The sequence below is a fragment of the Oncorhynchus keta genome, chromosome 17 (genome assembly GCF_023373465.1).
Source record: "Oncorhynchus keta strain PuntledgeMale-10-30-2019 chromosome 17, Oket_V2, whole genome shotgun sequence".
In the NCBI taxonomy this organism is placed as follows: Eukaryota; Metazoa; Chordata; class Actinopteri; order Salmoniformes; family Salmonidae; genus Oncorhynchus; species Oncorhynchus keta.
In genome coordinates, this window is record NC_068437.1 from 46,903,674 (window position 1) to 46,920,872 (window position 17,199).

The window sequence follows — 17,199 nt, forward strand, 5'->3', positions numbered from 1 at the left end:
GAAGTAGTTTCCTTCAACCTAAAGCATGCAACCTAACTCAACCTAACTAGTACATTTAGCTAACACAATTTTAGTTGTATAGTATGGCATTCAATGTTTTCTCATACTTGGCAACTTTGGCATGCCAGCCATACCTGACCCTGTGGTGAACTCTGTCATTGCAGGAGGACCCCACCCTCGAGCGACACTTCAAGGGCCACAAAGATGCTGTCACCTGTGCAGACTTCAGTTCCAAACACAAACAGCTGGGTATAGATCCACAACACACCACAAATCCCTATTGCATCATGTCTTTACTTAGCCTACTAACCAGTCTGTTTCTGCTCCCTTACTAGCTCCTTAATGAATTGTCATGTTTGGCTTCACAATGAGTTGGCAAGATGTTCATTGTGTTTCCATCCATGCTCCTCTCAGCCTCAGGGTCTGCAGATAAGACCCTGATGATTTGGAATCTGAACCCTAAGGCCAGGGCGTTCCGTTTTTTTGGACACAAAGATGTCATCACAGGGGTCCAGTTCTCCCCTGCAGGAGATCTGGTCGTCTCTGCATCCCAGGACAAGACTGTACGGCTGTGGACGCCCAGCATGTGAGTGGAGAGAGAAGCACCTCATATCCCGGGGATCGAACTCACTATCCTGGTGTTGCAAGAGCCATGTTCTACCAACTGAGCAACAGAGGACCACATCCACACCTGGCTTTAGAGGCCACTTTCATGCAGTCTCTGACAGTTGACATTAAGATCGCAACAACCTTTAGCTAGTACCTAGACTACCCAACTTCATTGACATTTGAACAACCTGAGATATTGTATTCTGTAGCTAGTGCCTACCCAACTTTAATGTCTCCTCGCACAGCATTGAACATTACCTACTAGATTCACCTTAGTGCATTGCTTTTAGATGTTTGTTACCCATATTTCTCTCTCTGAGCACTTCTCTTTCTTTCTTGTGTGTTCTTCAGTAAAGGAGAGTCGATGGTGTTCAAAGCCCACACGGCTACAGTACGCAGTGTCAGCTTTTCTCACGACGGCCAGAGGCTAGTGACTGCGTCAGACGACAAGTCTGTCAAGGTGTGGAGTGTCCACAGACAACGTTTTGTCTACTCACTCAACCAGCACACCAACTGGGTCCGCTGCGCCAGGTACTGAACCAACAACTGTCTATGTGTTTGTGGTTGGTTTACACAATAAAGTAGGGCTATAAGGATTCATCAATATGCATCGGTCTGCGGGACCCCATACTGAGCTAAATGTAGCATTCATTGGTCAGAAAATCGACTCAAACGTTATGAATTTTCGGTTCACTGAAGAGTTTTAGCAGCCTCTGTGTTTAGTGGTGGCTGTTTAACAGTCTGATGGCCTGGAGATAGAAGCTGTTTTTCAGTCTCTCGGTCCCAGCTTTGATGCACCTGTACTGACCTTGCCTTTTCGACTGTAGCGGGGTGAACAGGCAGTGGCTCGGGTGGTTGATGTCCTTGATGATCTTTTTGGCCTTCCTGTGACATCGGGTGCGATAGGTGTCCTAGAGGGCAGGTAGTTTGCCCCCGGTGATGCGTTGTGCAGACCGCACCACCCTTTGGAGAACCCTGCGTTTATGGGATTGTGCAGTTACCATACCAGGCGGTGATGCAGCCTTACAGGATGCTCTCAATTGTGCATCTGTGAAAGTTTGAGGGTTTTTGATGATAAGCCAAATTTCTTCATCCTCCTGAGGTTGAAGAGGCGCTTCTGTGCCTTCTTCACTACACTGTCTGTGTGGGTACACTGTCTGTGTGGGTGGACCATTTCAGATTGTCTGTGAGGTGTAAGCTGAGGAACTTAACTTTACATCATCTAAGCTGCTTTCCCATCGATGTGGATGGGGGGGGGTGCTCCTTCTGCTGTTTCCTGAAGTCCACGATAATCTCCTTTGTTCTGTTGATGTTGAGTGAGAGACAAAAAGCAAACATTGCTCCCCCCCCTCCACTAACTTTTAATGGGGTGGTTTGTTGCCCAGTTTCCTTTATGGCTCAGCTTAGGTGCCTACATACACCATATACATAAATATAATATATACACACACACACACACACACACACACACAGGTGAGCTTGGTCATCTGCATCGATTTTTTTCCTCAAACTGAAACGTATGGTATCGGAGCCCAATGTGTCTAGCTAGATGTGTATCAAATCGTCTTGAAAGGGAAAGATGTAAATCTCTTCCAGAAAGTTTATGTATGTAACTTTGTAAGTGATGCGGCCACACTGGCATTTGAACCCTGCAGTCCCTAAAGGGGGAAACAGATTAGACATTTTCCATATTCCAAAAATGTTGCTCACCAAATGTTTGCTGCAGTGGGACAACAGAGAACCATGAGAACTAGTCATGATACTCAGTCATGGTACTAAAAGTGCTGAAAACATATTGGTTCTTTATTTAAGAAGATGGTGAACAAGCTATGAAGGACAAATACTACGAGTTTTGGTGCAGGTACAGCCAACTAGCGCAAAATTAATATTGCAATATTGTCAAACTATATGATATACCCTCAAATAATATCCCGAAATGTAACTGATTCGATATAATTTTTTCTCCTCCATCACAACTGATGGAGATTGTTGGTCTGTCTGCGCTATAACTGTTTTGTCATTCAGGTTTTCTCCTGACGGCCGTCTAATTGCCTCCTGTGGTGACGACCGCACAGTGCGACTGTGGGACACCTCCACCAAACAGTGCATCAACTGCTTCACAGAGTATGGAGGGTAAGAAATATACTTATTTTATATATTTGAAGGCTATACTAAACCTGTCATTGTTTTATTTGGCATATGTAATAAAATAAAGTCAGTTTATATTGATGTAACATGACTGTCTGTCGGAGGGAGGGGAGTCTAACCACTCAAGGGTTTTCTACATGACCACTTGGTGGTGCTGTTGTATTGCATTTTATATTTGGAACCACAGAACATGGTTGACACCTTTGATAAGTAGTAGCCTATTCCCTCTGCCTTCCTAGATCAGCAACATTTGTAGACTTCAACACCAGTGGCACCTGCATAGCATCCTCAGGAGCAGACAACACGTTGAAGATCTGGGACATACGGACAAACAAACTGCTCCAGCATTACCAAGGTAACAAGCTTTTAAAAGGCTTAAGAATTCTACTGAATGACAGCCTGGTTGCCTGACATTTTTCTATTTTAGAGTGTACTTTACTAGAAACACACCTGGCAACCAATCTCCCTGTATTAGAGAGGCCAGGTTCAATGTCTGCACACACAAACCTCTTTTTTTGGTATCAGTCCACAGTTCAGGGATCAATTGCTTTTCCTTCCACCCGTCTGGAAACTATATGATCAGTGGCTCCAGTGACAGCACAGTGAAGATCCTGGACCTGCTGGAGGGACGCCTCATCTACACCCTCCACGGACACAAGGTAAGGCTTAGGCCACACTTAGGACCACGCTAAGGCTGTTCTTTATGCTACAGTATGTGGACACGCCCATCTGAAAAGAACAAGAAGGACCGTACACTGTTTATGCTCCCAATCCGAAACGAATCTTCATCAGGTCAAACTGACTGCGTGCTCACATCCCCAAATATACGCTTTTGACCTCACATGACCATTACGCACATGACACATGGTGGGTGTGGAAACAATGCAATTCACTTTTGCACATAGTCAATCTATAATTAATCACACAGGTACATATGGTCATATGGGTCCAAGTTTAAACCAAGGCAACTGTTTAGAAAAATAAATATTTTTTTAGATTACTCTGGAAGCTCAATACCAGTGTACTGCTCTCAGAGAGCTGATATTGTGATGAGCCTCCATTATTATGCACAGGCTTTCTCTTATTAAGAGTCCTGATTTAGAGGTTGACCGATTAATTGGAATGGCCGATGAATTTGGGCCGATTTCAAGTTTTCATAACAATCGGTAATCTGCATTTTTGGACACTGATCATGGCCGATTGCACTCCACGAGGAGACAGGCAGGCTGACTACCTGTTATGTGAGTGCAGCAAGGAGCCAAGGTAAGGTGCTAGCTAGCATTAAACGTATCTTATAAAAAACAATCTGTCTTAACATAATCACTAGTTAACTACACATGGTTGATGATATTACTAGTTTATCTAGCTTGTCCTGCGTTGCATATAATTGATGCTGTGCCTGTTAATTTATAATTGAATCACAGCCTACTTCGCAAAACGGGTGATTTAACAAGCGTATTCGCGAAAATAGCACTGTCGTTGCACCAATGTGTACCTAAACATCAACGGCATTCTTAAAATCAATACACAAGTATATATTTTTAAACCTTCATATTTAGTTAATATTGCCTGCTTACTTGAATTTCTTTTAACTAGGGAAATTGTCACTACTTTTGCGTTCTATGCAACAGAGTCAGGGTATATGCAGCAGTTTGGGCCGCCTGGCTCGTTGCGAACTCTGAAGACCATTTCTTCCTAACAAAGACAGCCAACTTCGCCAAACGGGATGATTTAACAAAAGCGCATTTGCGAAAAAAGCACAATCTTTGCACGAATCTACCTAACCATAAACATCAATGCCTTTCTTAAAATCAATACACAGAAGTATATATCTTTAAACCTGCATATTTAGTTAAAAGAAATTCATGTTAGCAGGTGATATTAAAATAGGGAAATTGTGTCTCTTCTCTTGCATTCTGTGCAACAGAGTCAGGGTATATGCAACAGTTTGGGCTGCCTGTCTCGTTGCGAACTAATTTACCCGAATTTTACATAATTATGACATAACATTGAAGGTTGTGCAATGTAACAGCAATATTTAGACTTAGGGATGCCACCCGTTAGATAAAATACGGAACGGTTCTGTATTTCACTGAAAGAAAAAACATTTTATTTTCGAAATTATAGTTTCCGGATTTGAACATATTAATCACCTAAGGCTTGTATTTCTGTGTGTTATTATAATGAAGTCTATGATTTGATCGAGTAGTCTGACTGAGCGGTGGTAGGCAGCAGCTCGTAAGCATTCATTCAAACAGAACTTTACTCGGTTAGACAGCAGCTCTTTGCTGTGCTTCGAGCATTGCGCTGTTTATGACTTCAAGCCTATCATCTCCTGAGATTAGGCTGGTGTTGCCGACGTGTTCCTGGTTCGAGCCCAGGTAGGAGCGAGGAGAGGGACGGAAGCTATACTGTTACACTGGCAATACTAAAGTACCTATTAGAACATCCAATAGTGAAAGGTATATGAAATACAAATGGTATAGAGAGAAAGTCCTATAATTACGACAACCTGAAACTTTTTACCTGGGAATATTGAAGACTCATGTTTAAAGGAACCACCAGCTTTCATATGTTTTCATGTTCTGAGCAAGGAACTTAAACGGTAGCTGTTTTACATGGCACATATTGCACTTTTACTTTCTTCTCCAACAGTTTGTTTTTGCATTATTTAAACCAAATTGAACATGTTTCATTATTTATTTGAGACTAAATAGATTTTATTGATGTATTAAGTTAAAATAATTGTTCATTGTTCATTCAGTATTGTTGTAATTGTCATTATTACAAAACATTTTATATATATATATATATATATATATATTCAATGTTCAATTTGGTTTAAATAATGCAAAAACAAACTGTTGGAGAAGAAAGTAAGGTTGACCGATTATGGTTTTTCACCAAAAAAAAAAAAAAAATATATATATATATATATGACGATTAATCAGTATCGGCTTTTTTGGGGGGGCGTTGAAAAACCATAATCGGTCAGCCTCTCGTCCTGATTTTACTCCTTGTTTCGCTATCCTTGTTTTCAGAGCTTATTTAGCTTATTTTTCCTATATAGCATAGACCACAAATACACTTGATCCAGTATACCACGTCTTCTGTGGAACACGGAATGATGCCAAATATAAGTGATTTAATTAAAGTGAATTGTTTCCTCACCCACTGTGTGTGTGTGTGTGTGTGTGTGTGTGTGTGTGTGTGTGTAATGGTCATGTGAGGTGGGCTGTGAGCACTCGACCTGACAAAGATCCTCTTTGGAAATGTAGTCAGTAAAGCAGTGAATTGGGAGCGTATACGGTGTGTAAGTCTTCCTGTTCTTTACTGGCATTCTTTATTAGCCCAGAACCTGGGGACGTGCGTATGATCACAAACGTTTCTATAGACGTACCCATCTGAACTATAGAAATAGAATTGCTAGATTATTATTATAAGTAAATACAATTCTATGATCTGAACATCTGAAGCAAGGAGCTGTCATGGTCTCTAGTCTTATCTTATGTTGTAGTGTCTGTGATTTGAAGTGTTTTAGTTGTTTTGACTCCTAGGGTCCTGTCCTGGCTGTGGCCTTCTCCAGGGGAGGAGACTTCTTTGCCTCAGGGGGTTGTGATGCTCAGGTGGGTGGACTGTGTTCATGGTATGGAGGGAAGCAGATAGCTCAGTAGGGAACACCAGCAAAATAGTTTTCTGCATAATCTAAATCTGATCAGTCTTCTTATTGGAAAAATGCAGGTACTAGATCTCTGTATACTCCGGACAGAGTATCATATTCTCCCATCGTCTGGGTTAGGGGAAGGTTTGGCCGGGGTAGGCTGTCATTGTAAATAAGAATTTGTTCTTAACTAATTTAGTTAAATAAAAAAATCTACTTATTTGCAATGATGAGCTGGTTTCCTGCCCTAATGGCTCACATCTATCAACATTTACATTTGTCATTTAGCAGAGCCATTTACAGGAACAATCAGGGTTAAGTTCCTTGCTCAAGGGCACATCGGCAGATTTTTTTACGTAGTCTGCTTTGGGATTAGAAAACCAGCGACCTTTCGTCTCAACAACCTTCCAACGCTCTTAACCGCGAGTCTACCTACCACCCCCAGGTTTTAATGTGGAAGACCAACTTTGATTCTTTTGACTACCGTGAGGTCCTGAGCAGACACAGCCAGCGGGTCAGCCCCGACCCCCCTCCTCACCTGACAGACATCTACCCTCGAGGACCACACCTCCACTCCGCCCAGTCTGGGGCTATAGAGGTCAGAGGGCAACACAGACATAACAACACATGGATAAACACAATCATCTTCTCACTGACTTCACATTTGATTCAGACATGTCAAATTCATATTCCAATAAATGCATCCATAATGCATTGTATACAGGTGGTGTTTTGTATTCCAAATGCTTCACACTGTTGTGACCATTGTTCTCCTCCCCATAGATCAGTCCCATGGTGGCAGACACCCAGACCACTGCCCCGGCTGTCATAGAGGTGGGCCAGACCCTCTACACAGCCACTACGGTAAGAACCCTTCTACCCACCAGCACGATCTCCCTCACAGCCAATCGGCACAGTCAGATGTCCGTTTCATCTGGCTATAACCGAGTCATCTTCAGTAGGCATGAACCAAAAGGAACCACTCTAAAACTGTATGAAACAGGGTCTTTTCCAATAACAAACTGTTTTAATTTTCCTTTACTGTGTGCCCTAATGAACAAGTGTGTGTGTGTGTGTGTGTGTGTGTGTGTGTGTGTGTGTGTGTGTGTGTGTGTGTGTGTGTGTACTGTCTGAGGTTCCCAGGTAGACTTCACGATGTGTAACATGTATAGTCCACCAGGTGGGGATACAGACCAGTGTTTAATTGTGTCATTGGTGACAACAGCATTATCAACACCTTCTCTGTGTGTGCTCTCCATTGCAGTGCCCTGACCCACAATGCACTCAAAGGAGTTCACAATACCAGCGAGCTGTTTTAGGTTGACAAACAGAGCAGCACTGTACTGTAGGCAGCTTGGGCTTCTCTGTGGTTGTTGAAGAGTAATATGTAGTTTATTCATTAATTCATGAGTTTGTTCATGTGTTCATTCATGCCAGATTGGCCTAAATGGGTGTGCTGTGGACAGACAGTTTAACATGGCATTGTTTGTAGCATCCAGCATCTTTGTTGATGGTGTGTTGAGTTAATGTTATCACAGTACATGATGTGGGAACAACATGCCTACTGAATATGCAGATTCCATTCATCCATGTAGGCAGCAAAGAGCTTCTCTGTACCTCCCCTGTCTCTGCACTGTGAGTACTGCCTTTGGCTTAAAAAGTACGGTCTGGCTGCATGTACTATACTCCTTTTCCTGTCTCTCTGTCGCCGCCGCTCTGTCGCCGCCGCTCTGTCGCCGCCGCTCTGTCGCCGCCGCTCTGTCGCCGCCGCTCTGTCGCCGCCGCTCTGTCGCCGCCGCTCTGTCGCCGCCGCTCTGTCGCCGCCGCTCTGTCGCCGCCGCTCTGTCGCCGCCGCTCTGTCGCCGCCGCTCTGTCGCCGCCGCTCTGTGTCGTCGCTCGCTCTGTCGTCGCACTGTCTCTGTCTGTCGCTCGCACTGTCTCTGTCTGACGCTCGCACTGTCTCTGTCTGTCGCTCGCACTGTCTCTGTCTGTCGCTCGCACTGTCTCTGTCTGTCGCTCGCACTGTCTCTGTCTGTCGCTCGCACTGTCTCTGTCTGTCGCTCGCACTGTCTCTGTCTGTCGCTCGCACTGTCTCTGTCTGTCGCTCGCACTGTCTCTGTCTGTCGCTCGCACTGTCTCTGTCTGTCGCTCGCACTGTCTCTGTCTGTCGCTCGCACTGTGTCTGTCTGTCGCTCGCACTGTGTCTGTCTGTCGCTCGCACTGTGTCTGTCTGTCGCTCGCACTGTGTCTGTCTGTCGCTCGCACTGTCTGTCTGTCGCGCGCACTGTCTGTCGCCGCACTGTCTGTCGCCGCACTGTCTGTCGCTCGCACTGTCTGTCTGTCTGTCGCTCGCACTGTATGTCTGTCTGTCGCCGCACTGTATGTCTGTCTGTCGCCGCACTGTATGTCTGTCTGTCGCTCGCACTGTATGTCTGTCTGTCGCTCGCACTGTATGTCTGTCTGTCGCCGCACTGTGTCTGTCTGTCGCTCGCACTGTGTGTCTGTCTGTCGCTCGCACTGTGTGTCTGTCTGTCGCCGCACTGTGTGTCTGTCTGTCGCCGCACTGTGTGTCTGTCTGTCGCTCGCACTGTGTGTCTGTCTGTCTGTCGCTCGCACTGTGTGTCTGTCTGTCTGTCGCTCGCACTGTGTGTCTGTCTGTCTGTCGCTCGCACTGTGTGTCTGTCTGTCTGTCGCTCGCACTGTGTGTCTGTCGCCGCACTGTGTGTCTGTCTGTCTGTCGCTCGCACTGTGTCTGTCTGTCGCTCGCACTGTGTCTGTCTGTCGCTCGCACTGTGTCTGTCTGTCGCTCGCACTGTCTGTCTGTCGCGCGCACTGTCTGTCTGTCGCGCGCACTGTCTGTCTGTCGCGCGCACTGTCTGTCTGTCGCGCGCACTGTCTGTCTGTCGCGCGCACTGTCTGTCTGTCGCGCGCACTGTCTGTCTGTCGCGCGCACTGTCTGTCTGTCTGTCGCGCGCACTGTCTGTCTGTCTGTCGCGCGCACTGTCTGTCTGTCTGTCGCTCGCACTGTCTGTCTGTCTGTCGCTCGCACTGTCTGTCTGTCTGTCGCTCGCACTGTCTGTCTGTCTGTCGCTCGCACTGTCTGTCTGTCTGTCGCTCGCACTGTCTGTCTGTCTGTCGCTCGCACTGTCTGTCTGTCTGTCGCTCGCACTGTCTGTCTGTCTGTCGCTCGCACTGTCTGTCTGTCTGTCGCTCGCTCGCACTGTCTGTCGCTCGCTCGCACTGTCTGTCGCTCGCTCGCACTGTCTGTCGCTCGCTCGCACTGTCTGTCGCTCGCACCGTCTCTGTCTGTCTGACGCTCGCTCGCACCGTCTGTCTGTCGCTCGCTCAATTTCTGTAAATTGATGTGGCTCTGCAAAATCACTGCATGTTTTGGAACTACTGAATATAACACGCCAATGTAAAATGAGATTTTTGGATATAAATATGTACTTTATCGAACAAAACATGTATTGTGTAACATAAAATCCTATGAGTGTCATCTGATGGGTAGTGATTAATTATAAATATAAATATATATATATTTCTGCTTTTTGTGACTCCTCTCTTTGGCTGGAAAAATGGCTGTGACTTCTGTGACTTGGTGGTGACCTAACATAATTGTTTGTGGTGCTTTCGCTGTGAAGCCTTTTTGAAATCAAACACTATGGCTGGATTAACGAGAATTTTATCTTTAAAATGGTGTAAAATACTTGAGGAATTTTAATGATGAGATTTGTTTTGAATTTGGTGCCCTGCACTTTCACTGACTGTTGGCGGGGTGGGACGCTACCATCCCGAATATCCCAGAGAGGATAAATGGAAGAAGTTTGGACCCAACAAGACTCTGGCCAGGCAGCCAGCTCTAGGAAAACAGAGCAATCAGGGGAGAAGGGCCTTGGTGAGGGAGGTGACTAAGAACCCGACCGTCACTTGGACAGAGCTCCATAGATCCTCTGTGGAGATGGGAGACCCTTCCAGAAAGACAAACATCTCTGCAGTACTCCACCAATCAGGCCTTTATGGTAGAGGCAAGATGGAAGCCACTCCTCAGTAAAAGGCACATGACAGCCTACTTGGAGTTTGCCAAAAGGCACCTAAAGGACTCTGACCATGCGAAACTAGATTCTCAGGTCTGATGAAACCAAGACTTGACTCTTTGGCCTGAATGCCAAGCGTCATGTCTGGAGAAAACCTTGCACCATCCCTTCTGTGACGCATGGTGGTGACAGCATCTGGATGTGGGGATGTATTTCAGCAGCACGGACTCGGAGACTAGTCAGGATCGAGGGAAAGTTGAACGGCGCAAAGTACAGATCCTTGATGAAAACCTGCTCCAGAGCGCTCAGATTGAGGGGGGAAAAAACAAGTTTATGTACAGTTGAAGTCAGAAGTTTACATACACTTAGGTTGGAGTCATTAAAACTCGTTTTTCAACCACTTCACAAATTTCTTAACAAACTATAGTGTTGGCAAGTTGGTTAGGACATCTACTTTGTGCATGACACAAGTAATTTCTCCAACAATTGTTTACAGACAGATGATTTCACTTAGAATTCACTGTATCACAATTCCATTGGGTCAGAAGTTTAATACACTAAATTACCTGTGCCATTAAACAGCTTGGAAAATTACAGGAAAGGATGTCATAGCTTTAGAAGCTTCTGATAGGCTAATTGACATAATTTGAGTCAATTGCAGATGTACCTGTGGATGTGTCTTTAGGCCTACCTTCAAACTCAGTGCCTCTTTCCTTGACATTATATAGTCTGGATTTGAACCAGGGTTTTTGCTGTGCCACCCAGAGTGTGTGTGTGTGTGTGTGTGTGTGTGTGTGTGTGTGTGTGATGACTCAAAGGCAAATGGTGCGTTCATGTTTTTTCACTGCTCTGCTGTGTCCCTCGCCTGCCTGTCTGTCATCTCACTCCGCCTCCTCTCTGGGTTTGTGGCTGAGACAAAGGGAGTGTACCTTGAGTGTCAACTGAAATTGCATTCAATTGAAATCACATCAACTGAACTACATGAAGTAGGCAGGCGTGAAATTAGTCCAGAGCAAATGGCAATATGATGTAATACAATTTTTTTTCTTTTGTCATGCAACCGTGTAAACAAGAATCTGCCAGCACCAAAGCTTCCGTCCTGTGCAGTAGGAACAGGAAATACAGGATATTGGATGGCCCAGAGGTGTGGATACCAGATTTAAGTGCTGTGGATAGAAAAGCATGAGTGACCAGACATGATGGAAGTGGCTTCAGATAGACACACACACACACAGTCCCCAGGGGAGCAAGATTCACTTTCCACCAGGAGAGGACAGCTCGCAGAGAAATACACTGAGGGATGTGTACCAAACTACTATAGGCCCTCATCTGTATTACAATATATTTGCCTCAATTATCATGCCATTAGTGTGCACCAGTTTACTTTTTGTGTTAACCTGAACTACCACTACTGCTTTCAATGTTTTAGCTGTCAATTATCTTGTTCTAATGGCCCATATTGTCCAAGCTCTATCTTAGAGACTTCCTCCTAACCGCCTGGGAGTGAACACTGTCTTGTCTTTGGCTATGCTGGATTAAGTGATATGACATGCTATTCTATAAAATAATTTCTGCGTAATTAATATTACCTGATTGAGCTTATCATGTAAATGTAATTAACTAGAGGCGGGCACCACAATAATATTTATAGAGCTGTTATCTTCCGAATAAACTCTTAAAGACCTAGTAATATTTTACATCAATAGCAGTCAATATTAATCCTCATCTTATTTCGGTCTCAAGTTATAAATTATTGGTTATCCGCACGAACCCTGGCTAACAAGTCGAATCAGCAATACAAAATTGGGTTTAATTATTTATTTACTAAATACCTAACTAATCAGAGTTACACAATTAAATCATAACTTGATTACAAATGACGTCGTAAAGGAAAACATCCCTAGCGGGCGGAACAGATATGATAGCTTGTTGCATAAAAGAAAAGGGGCTGGGTTTGAGTGAAAGAGCGGGAAGACTGAGGAACAAAGGGAAGAAGCTGTGCTATCGTAAATACAGTAACTTATGCATTCTAAATTACCGCCCATTTGGAAAAGCAAAATGCAATAAATATTTACTCTGAGCTGTGCTTCGGTAGGTTGGTGGTAGATGGAAGGCCGTGTTGCCCAACCGAATCCTTTGAAGAATGTCTCTGGTTGTCAGTTGAACACGTTCTAGTAACGTCGTTGGGTGATAGATGGGATACTCGTTCTGTTCCTTCCTAACCCTCGTTTGCAGCTGCTGTTGCTAACTCAACGACTAGGAGGTATCACTTCTGTAGTGAATAAGAGTTCAAAGTTCATACCATTCGCAACCAAAGCTCACGCTGATGTTGGCTTCGTTCTGTAGTTATTATCTGAACCATTCTGACATAGGACCGTCGTCCTCGGAAGAGGTTATATTGTCGTCAAGGGCTTATAAAGGAAGGGAGAGGAGGGCGTGTTTTATAGCCCATGTCCCTCCACAGGGGCGGGCCACTGATTTGAGCAGAGCCCTGTCTTATGAAAACCCAAATCTCACATTTTAGAAGCTAAAATCACATTTCATCCCATCACGAATAATTTCATATTCAAACATTTAAATCGAACAACAATTCCATGTGAATCCGATAAACTCTACAGTGGAAAGTCTACACATCAGAGTTATGTCATCTTATCATTGATGGGAATGTCTGATGACAAACGAACTGACATCATATTCATTACGCACCACCGCATATGTTCCATTGGTCGGACTACCAGAATATAGTTCATTTCCCCCCACCTTCTGATGTTCTCAGAATCTCTGTTAACCAAGGGTTTTGCAAATGTAACTTCAGTAGGGTAGAGAGAGGGGGAAGAGGTATTTATGGTTGTCTTAAACCTACCCCCCCCAGGCCAACGTCATGACAACACTATGCTTAAAATAAATATTCTGTGTATGTTCTATGCACTTAGACTTCTGATGTTCCAACATGAACATGATTTCTCTCAATGAATGCGCTGTCTTTTCAGGTCCTGTAAAGATATTGATCGAATGAACCATCTCTCTGAGTAACACAAAGGCCTGCATATCGACAACATTGTCCTTTTTGCTCTTCTGTGATGTACTTATTGTGGAGGTGGTGTTCCTGTAACTGAGGTTTACGCAACATTTCCCAACTAGTCAATCATCTGGTGATGGAGGGGACAAAATGGAAAACGTCACAAGACACTGTATACGTCTGGTATTCCTCTATCGGCCCTCTCTCTCCAAGCAGCCCACACTGCAGTCGCTGTGGCGTTGACATCATGTGAGTGGCCAAACATGATCTCATTCATCAAAGAGGCAGGCGGGGCAAGCCTGGTCACTAATTTAGTAGGATTTTCTCGGTCTCTCCTTCCCTCCCTCACTCAGTCTCTCTCTTCCTCATTTCCCCCTTATGCAGTGAGCACTCACTCAGAGGAAGCAGGCAGGCTGTTGCTTGAGGGCTGTGCTGCTGCCTTGGAATACCCAATGCTGGGCCGCTTATGAGGCAGGATTAGGTGGCTGCACATCGATTGACAAGGCCGGCATTTTCTGAACTAAACTGACCAAGACCCATCTCCAACAACACAGAAAAACTCAAATAATTCTGCCCAAATACAATGACAATTTCCCTCATCCAGTGGCGTATGGGCTTTTTTTTAGGTGAGTGCTGATGGCGCCCTATGATAAGCAGTGCCCACTTTGTCAAAGGCAGCGGCGCAAAATATTTATCTTGTCGATTCCAAGCACGCCTCTCTGGGGTACTTTTGGAGATATGAATCGCTGAGGCACTCCAACATTTAGTCAGAAAAATAATCTAAGGTAAATCATGTAGCAGAATATGATATAGTAGAAAGAGTATGTGGCCTTTTCTGTAGTCTACAGGCTGGAGATACTTTTTACATAACTTCTCAGGTCAAATAGCCTAACTGGTTGCCCAATCAAATAAAAAATCCACCGAGATGTTAACAAACACACTATATATACAAAAGCATGTGGACACCCCTTCAAATGAGTGGATTTGGAAATTTTAGCCACACTAGTGTATAAAATCGAGCACACAGCCATGCGGCCTTCATAGACAAACATTTTTTGTAGAATGGCCTTCGTGAAGATCTCCGTGACTTTCAATGTGTCACTGTCATAGGTTGCCACCTTTCTAACAAGTTAGTTTGTCAAATTTCTGCCATGCTAGAGCTCTCCTGGTCATCTGTAAGTGCTGTTATTGTGAAGTGGAAACGTCTAGGAGCAACAACGGCTCAGAGAACAGGACCACTGAGTGCTACAGCGAGTAGCGTGTAAAAATGGTCTGTTCTTGGTTGCAATACTAACTACCGAGTTCCAAAATGCATTTGGAAGCAATGTCGGCACAATAACTTTGTCGGGAGCGTCATGAAATGGGTTTCTATGGCCGAGCATCGGCTGGAGTGGTGTAAAGCTCACCACCATTGGACTCTGGAGCAGTGGAAACGAGTTCCCTGGAGTGATGAATCACGCTTCACAATCTGGCAGGCCAACGGACAAATCTGGGTTTGGCGTATGCCAGGAGAATGCTACTTGCCCGACTGCATAGTGCCAACTGTAAAGTTTAGTGGAGAAACAATGGTCTGGGGCTGTTTTTCCTGAGAGCCATGGCCCCTTAGTTCCTGTAAAGGTACATCTTAACGCTACAACATACAATGACTTTCTGGACAAACCTGTATTTCCAACTTTGTGGCAACAGTTTAGGGAAGGCCCTTTCCTGTTTCAGAATGACAATGCTCCTGTGCACAAAGTGAGGTCCATGTAGAAATGGTTTGTTGAGATCGGTGTGGAAGAACTTGACTGACTTCCACCCCATCGAACACCTTTGGGATGAATTAGAATGCAGACTGTGAGCCAGGACTAAACGCCCAACATCAGTGCTTGACCTCACTAATGCTCTTGTGGCTGAATGGAAGCAAGTCCCTGCAGCAATGTTCCAACATCTAGTGGAAAGCCTTCCCAGAGAGTGGAGGCTGTTATAGCAGCAAAGGGAGGACCAACCCCGTATTAATGTCCATGATTTTGGAATGAGATGTTTGATGAGCAGGTGTCCATATACTCTTGGTCATGTAGTGTATCCTAAAAACAGGACCGGTCTAAGTAAAATGCTCCCGAGTGCGCAGCGGTCTAAGGCACAGCATCTCAGTGCTTGATGCGTCACTACAGACACCCTTTTTCAATCAAGGCTGTATCACAACCGGCTGTGATTTGGAGTCCCATAGGGCATCGCACAATTGGCCCAGCACCGTCCAGGTTTGGCCGGTGTAGGCCGTCACTGTAAATAAGAATTGGTTATTAACTGACTTGCCTAGTTAAATAAAATAAATACATGACATGGACAATCAGTCCCCTCACAACTGCTGTCCCGGAGTTTCATCCCGTGGGCTAAATTGTCATGATCAGTGGTTTCAAGTTTGTATCTGTATTTTTTTCAAGCTGATCATAGCGAAGAAGAGAATGCTACTTCTACATTTCCCGATGTTTAAACACGTTGCAAATAGGCTCAGGTTAACTCATCTTAATACATTTGGGTTGCTGATATTGAGTTTAAATTGATTAGTCACAAGAATCAGGATTAATAAAGCCAATTCAATGGATTGTTTTAAAAATGTTGGACCTACCACATGGATGGGCATACCTAAGCTTACATTTCAGGCAACACTGTATGCCAGGGATGGGCAACTCCAGTACACTGGGGAAGGATTGGTGGCACACTTTTGCCCCTGCCTCAGCTAACACAGCTGAAACCAATAATCTACTAATCATGATCTTTAGTTTTATAATGCAATTAGTTTCACCAGCTGTGTTGACTAGGGATGGGGAAAAAGTGTGACACCACTCCATCCTCCAAGGACTGGAGTTGCCCATCCCTGCTGTAGTCAATAACATGCTGACCAGACTGGACACGTCGCGTGCGCGAGCGTCGCAAAATACATTCAGACATCCATGTTGTTCAATTACTGCACCCACACTGCTCTCACGCGCCAACGAGCTTCTGCGACTCCAAGGTCTAAAATAGAACTCCTTTCTATTTCTGACGCTGCTCGCGCTGAAAGTCCTGCCTCTCCCATCTCCTTATTGGTTTATAAAAGCAGGTACCCATGTGCCTTCTCCTCATTGGTTATACCCACGTGGGTGATTGAAAGAAACTTTGTTGCCGGTTGTCGTGGTAATACTATGGAAGTTAGATGCCAAAGATGAAAAAGCCTGGAAGGAGGAGAGATGACTAGAAACGATTCGGTTGGCTGTTTTATGTGTGGATTAGTTGTCGGAGTAGAGGTCCTTGTGCATTCCAGGTCAAATAACAACTCAATGTTTATATCCCAGGACAAATTAGCTAGCAACAGTAAGCTAGCTAAATAGGACAAATTAGCTAGCAAGTGCAAGCTAACTAGCTAAATTGCCATACATGTTTAATGCTTTTCGACCTGTCCTCAAATTAATGTCATTGGTTCAGAGTTTGTTTTGATATTTTAACCTGCGTGTCATGATCGCATTTGGCGTAGTTAGACAAATTTATGCACGCTGGCTCACTCACGCACCCGTTTGGGTTCCGTGTAATTCTGTAAGCACGGACCGACGCTGATGCCTTTTGGTCCTGTCTAGCTAGACGTTGGTTTTTGGTCTATCTCCGGACCAAATCTTAAATCATAGACGTTTGTTTCAGGTTTTGTTCCGGTCTGGATCAGCCTTGATTTTGGCCCAAACATAGATGTCTATATAGTGGTTAGTCCTTTA

General features: G+C 44.6%; 1 protein-coding gene across 2 annotated transcripts in view; it reads left to right on the forward strand.

Annotated features, from left to right (window-relative positions):
* The window catches only part of poc1b (POC1 centriolar protein B), a 74,750-nt gene that overhangs the window by 530 nt on the left and 57,021 nt on the right, over nt 1-17,199 (forward strand). Inside the window, exons 2-11 of one of the 2 annotated variants that reach the window (XM_035790057.2) lie at nt 165-249; nt 415-586; nt 961-1,140; nt 2,635-2,742; nt 2,997-3,112; nt 3,283-3,416; nt 6,315-6,383; nt 6,864-7,016; nt 7,202-7,282; nt 7,683-8,126. In XM_035790057.2, coding sequence (XP_035645950.2) covers nt 165-249; nt 415-586; nt 961-1,140; nt 2,635-2,742; nt 2,997-3,112; nt 3,283-3,416; nt 6,315-6,383; nt 6,864-7,016; nt 7,202-7,282; nt 7,683-7,742 — 1,158 coding nt within the window. In that variant the 3' untranslated portion in view covers nt 7,743-8,126. Of the gene's footprint in view, nt 1-164; nt 250-414; nt 587-960; nt 1,141-2,634; nt 2,743-2,996; nt 3,113-3,282; nt 3,417-6,314; nt 6,384-6,863; nt 7,017-7,201; nt 7,283-7,682; nt 8,127-17,199 lie in introns of those variants that run through there. The other variant, XM_035790056.2, reaches the window with a different exon arrangement.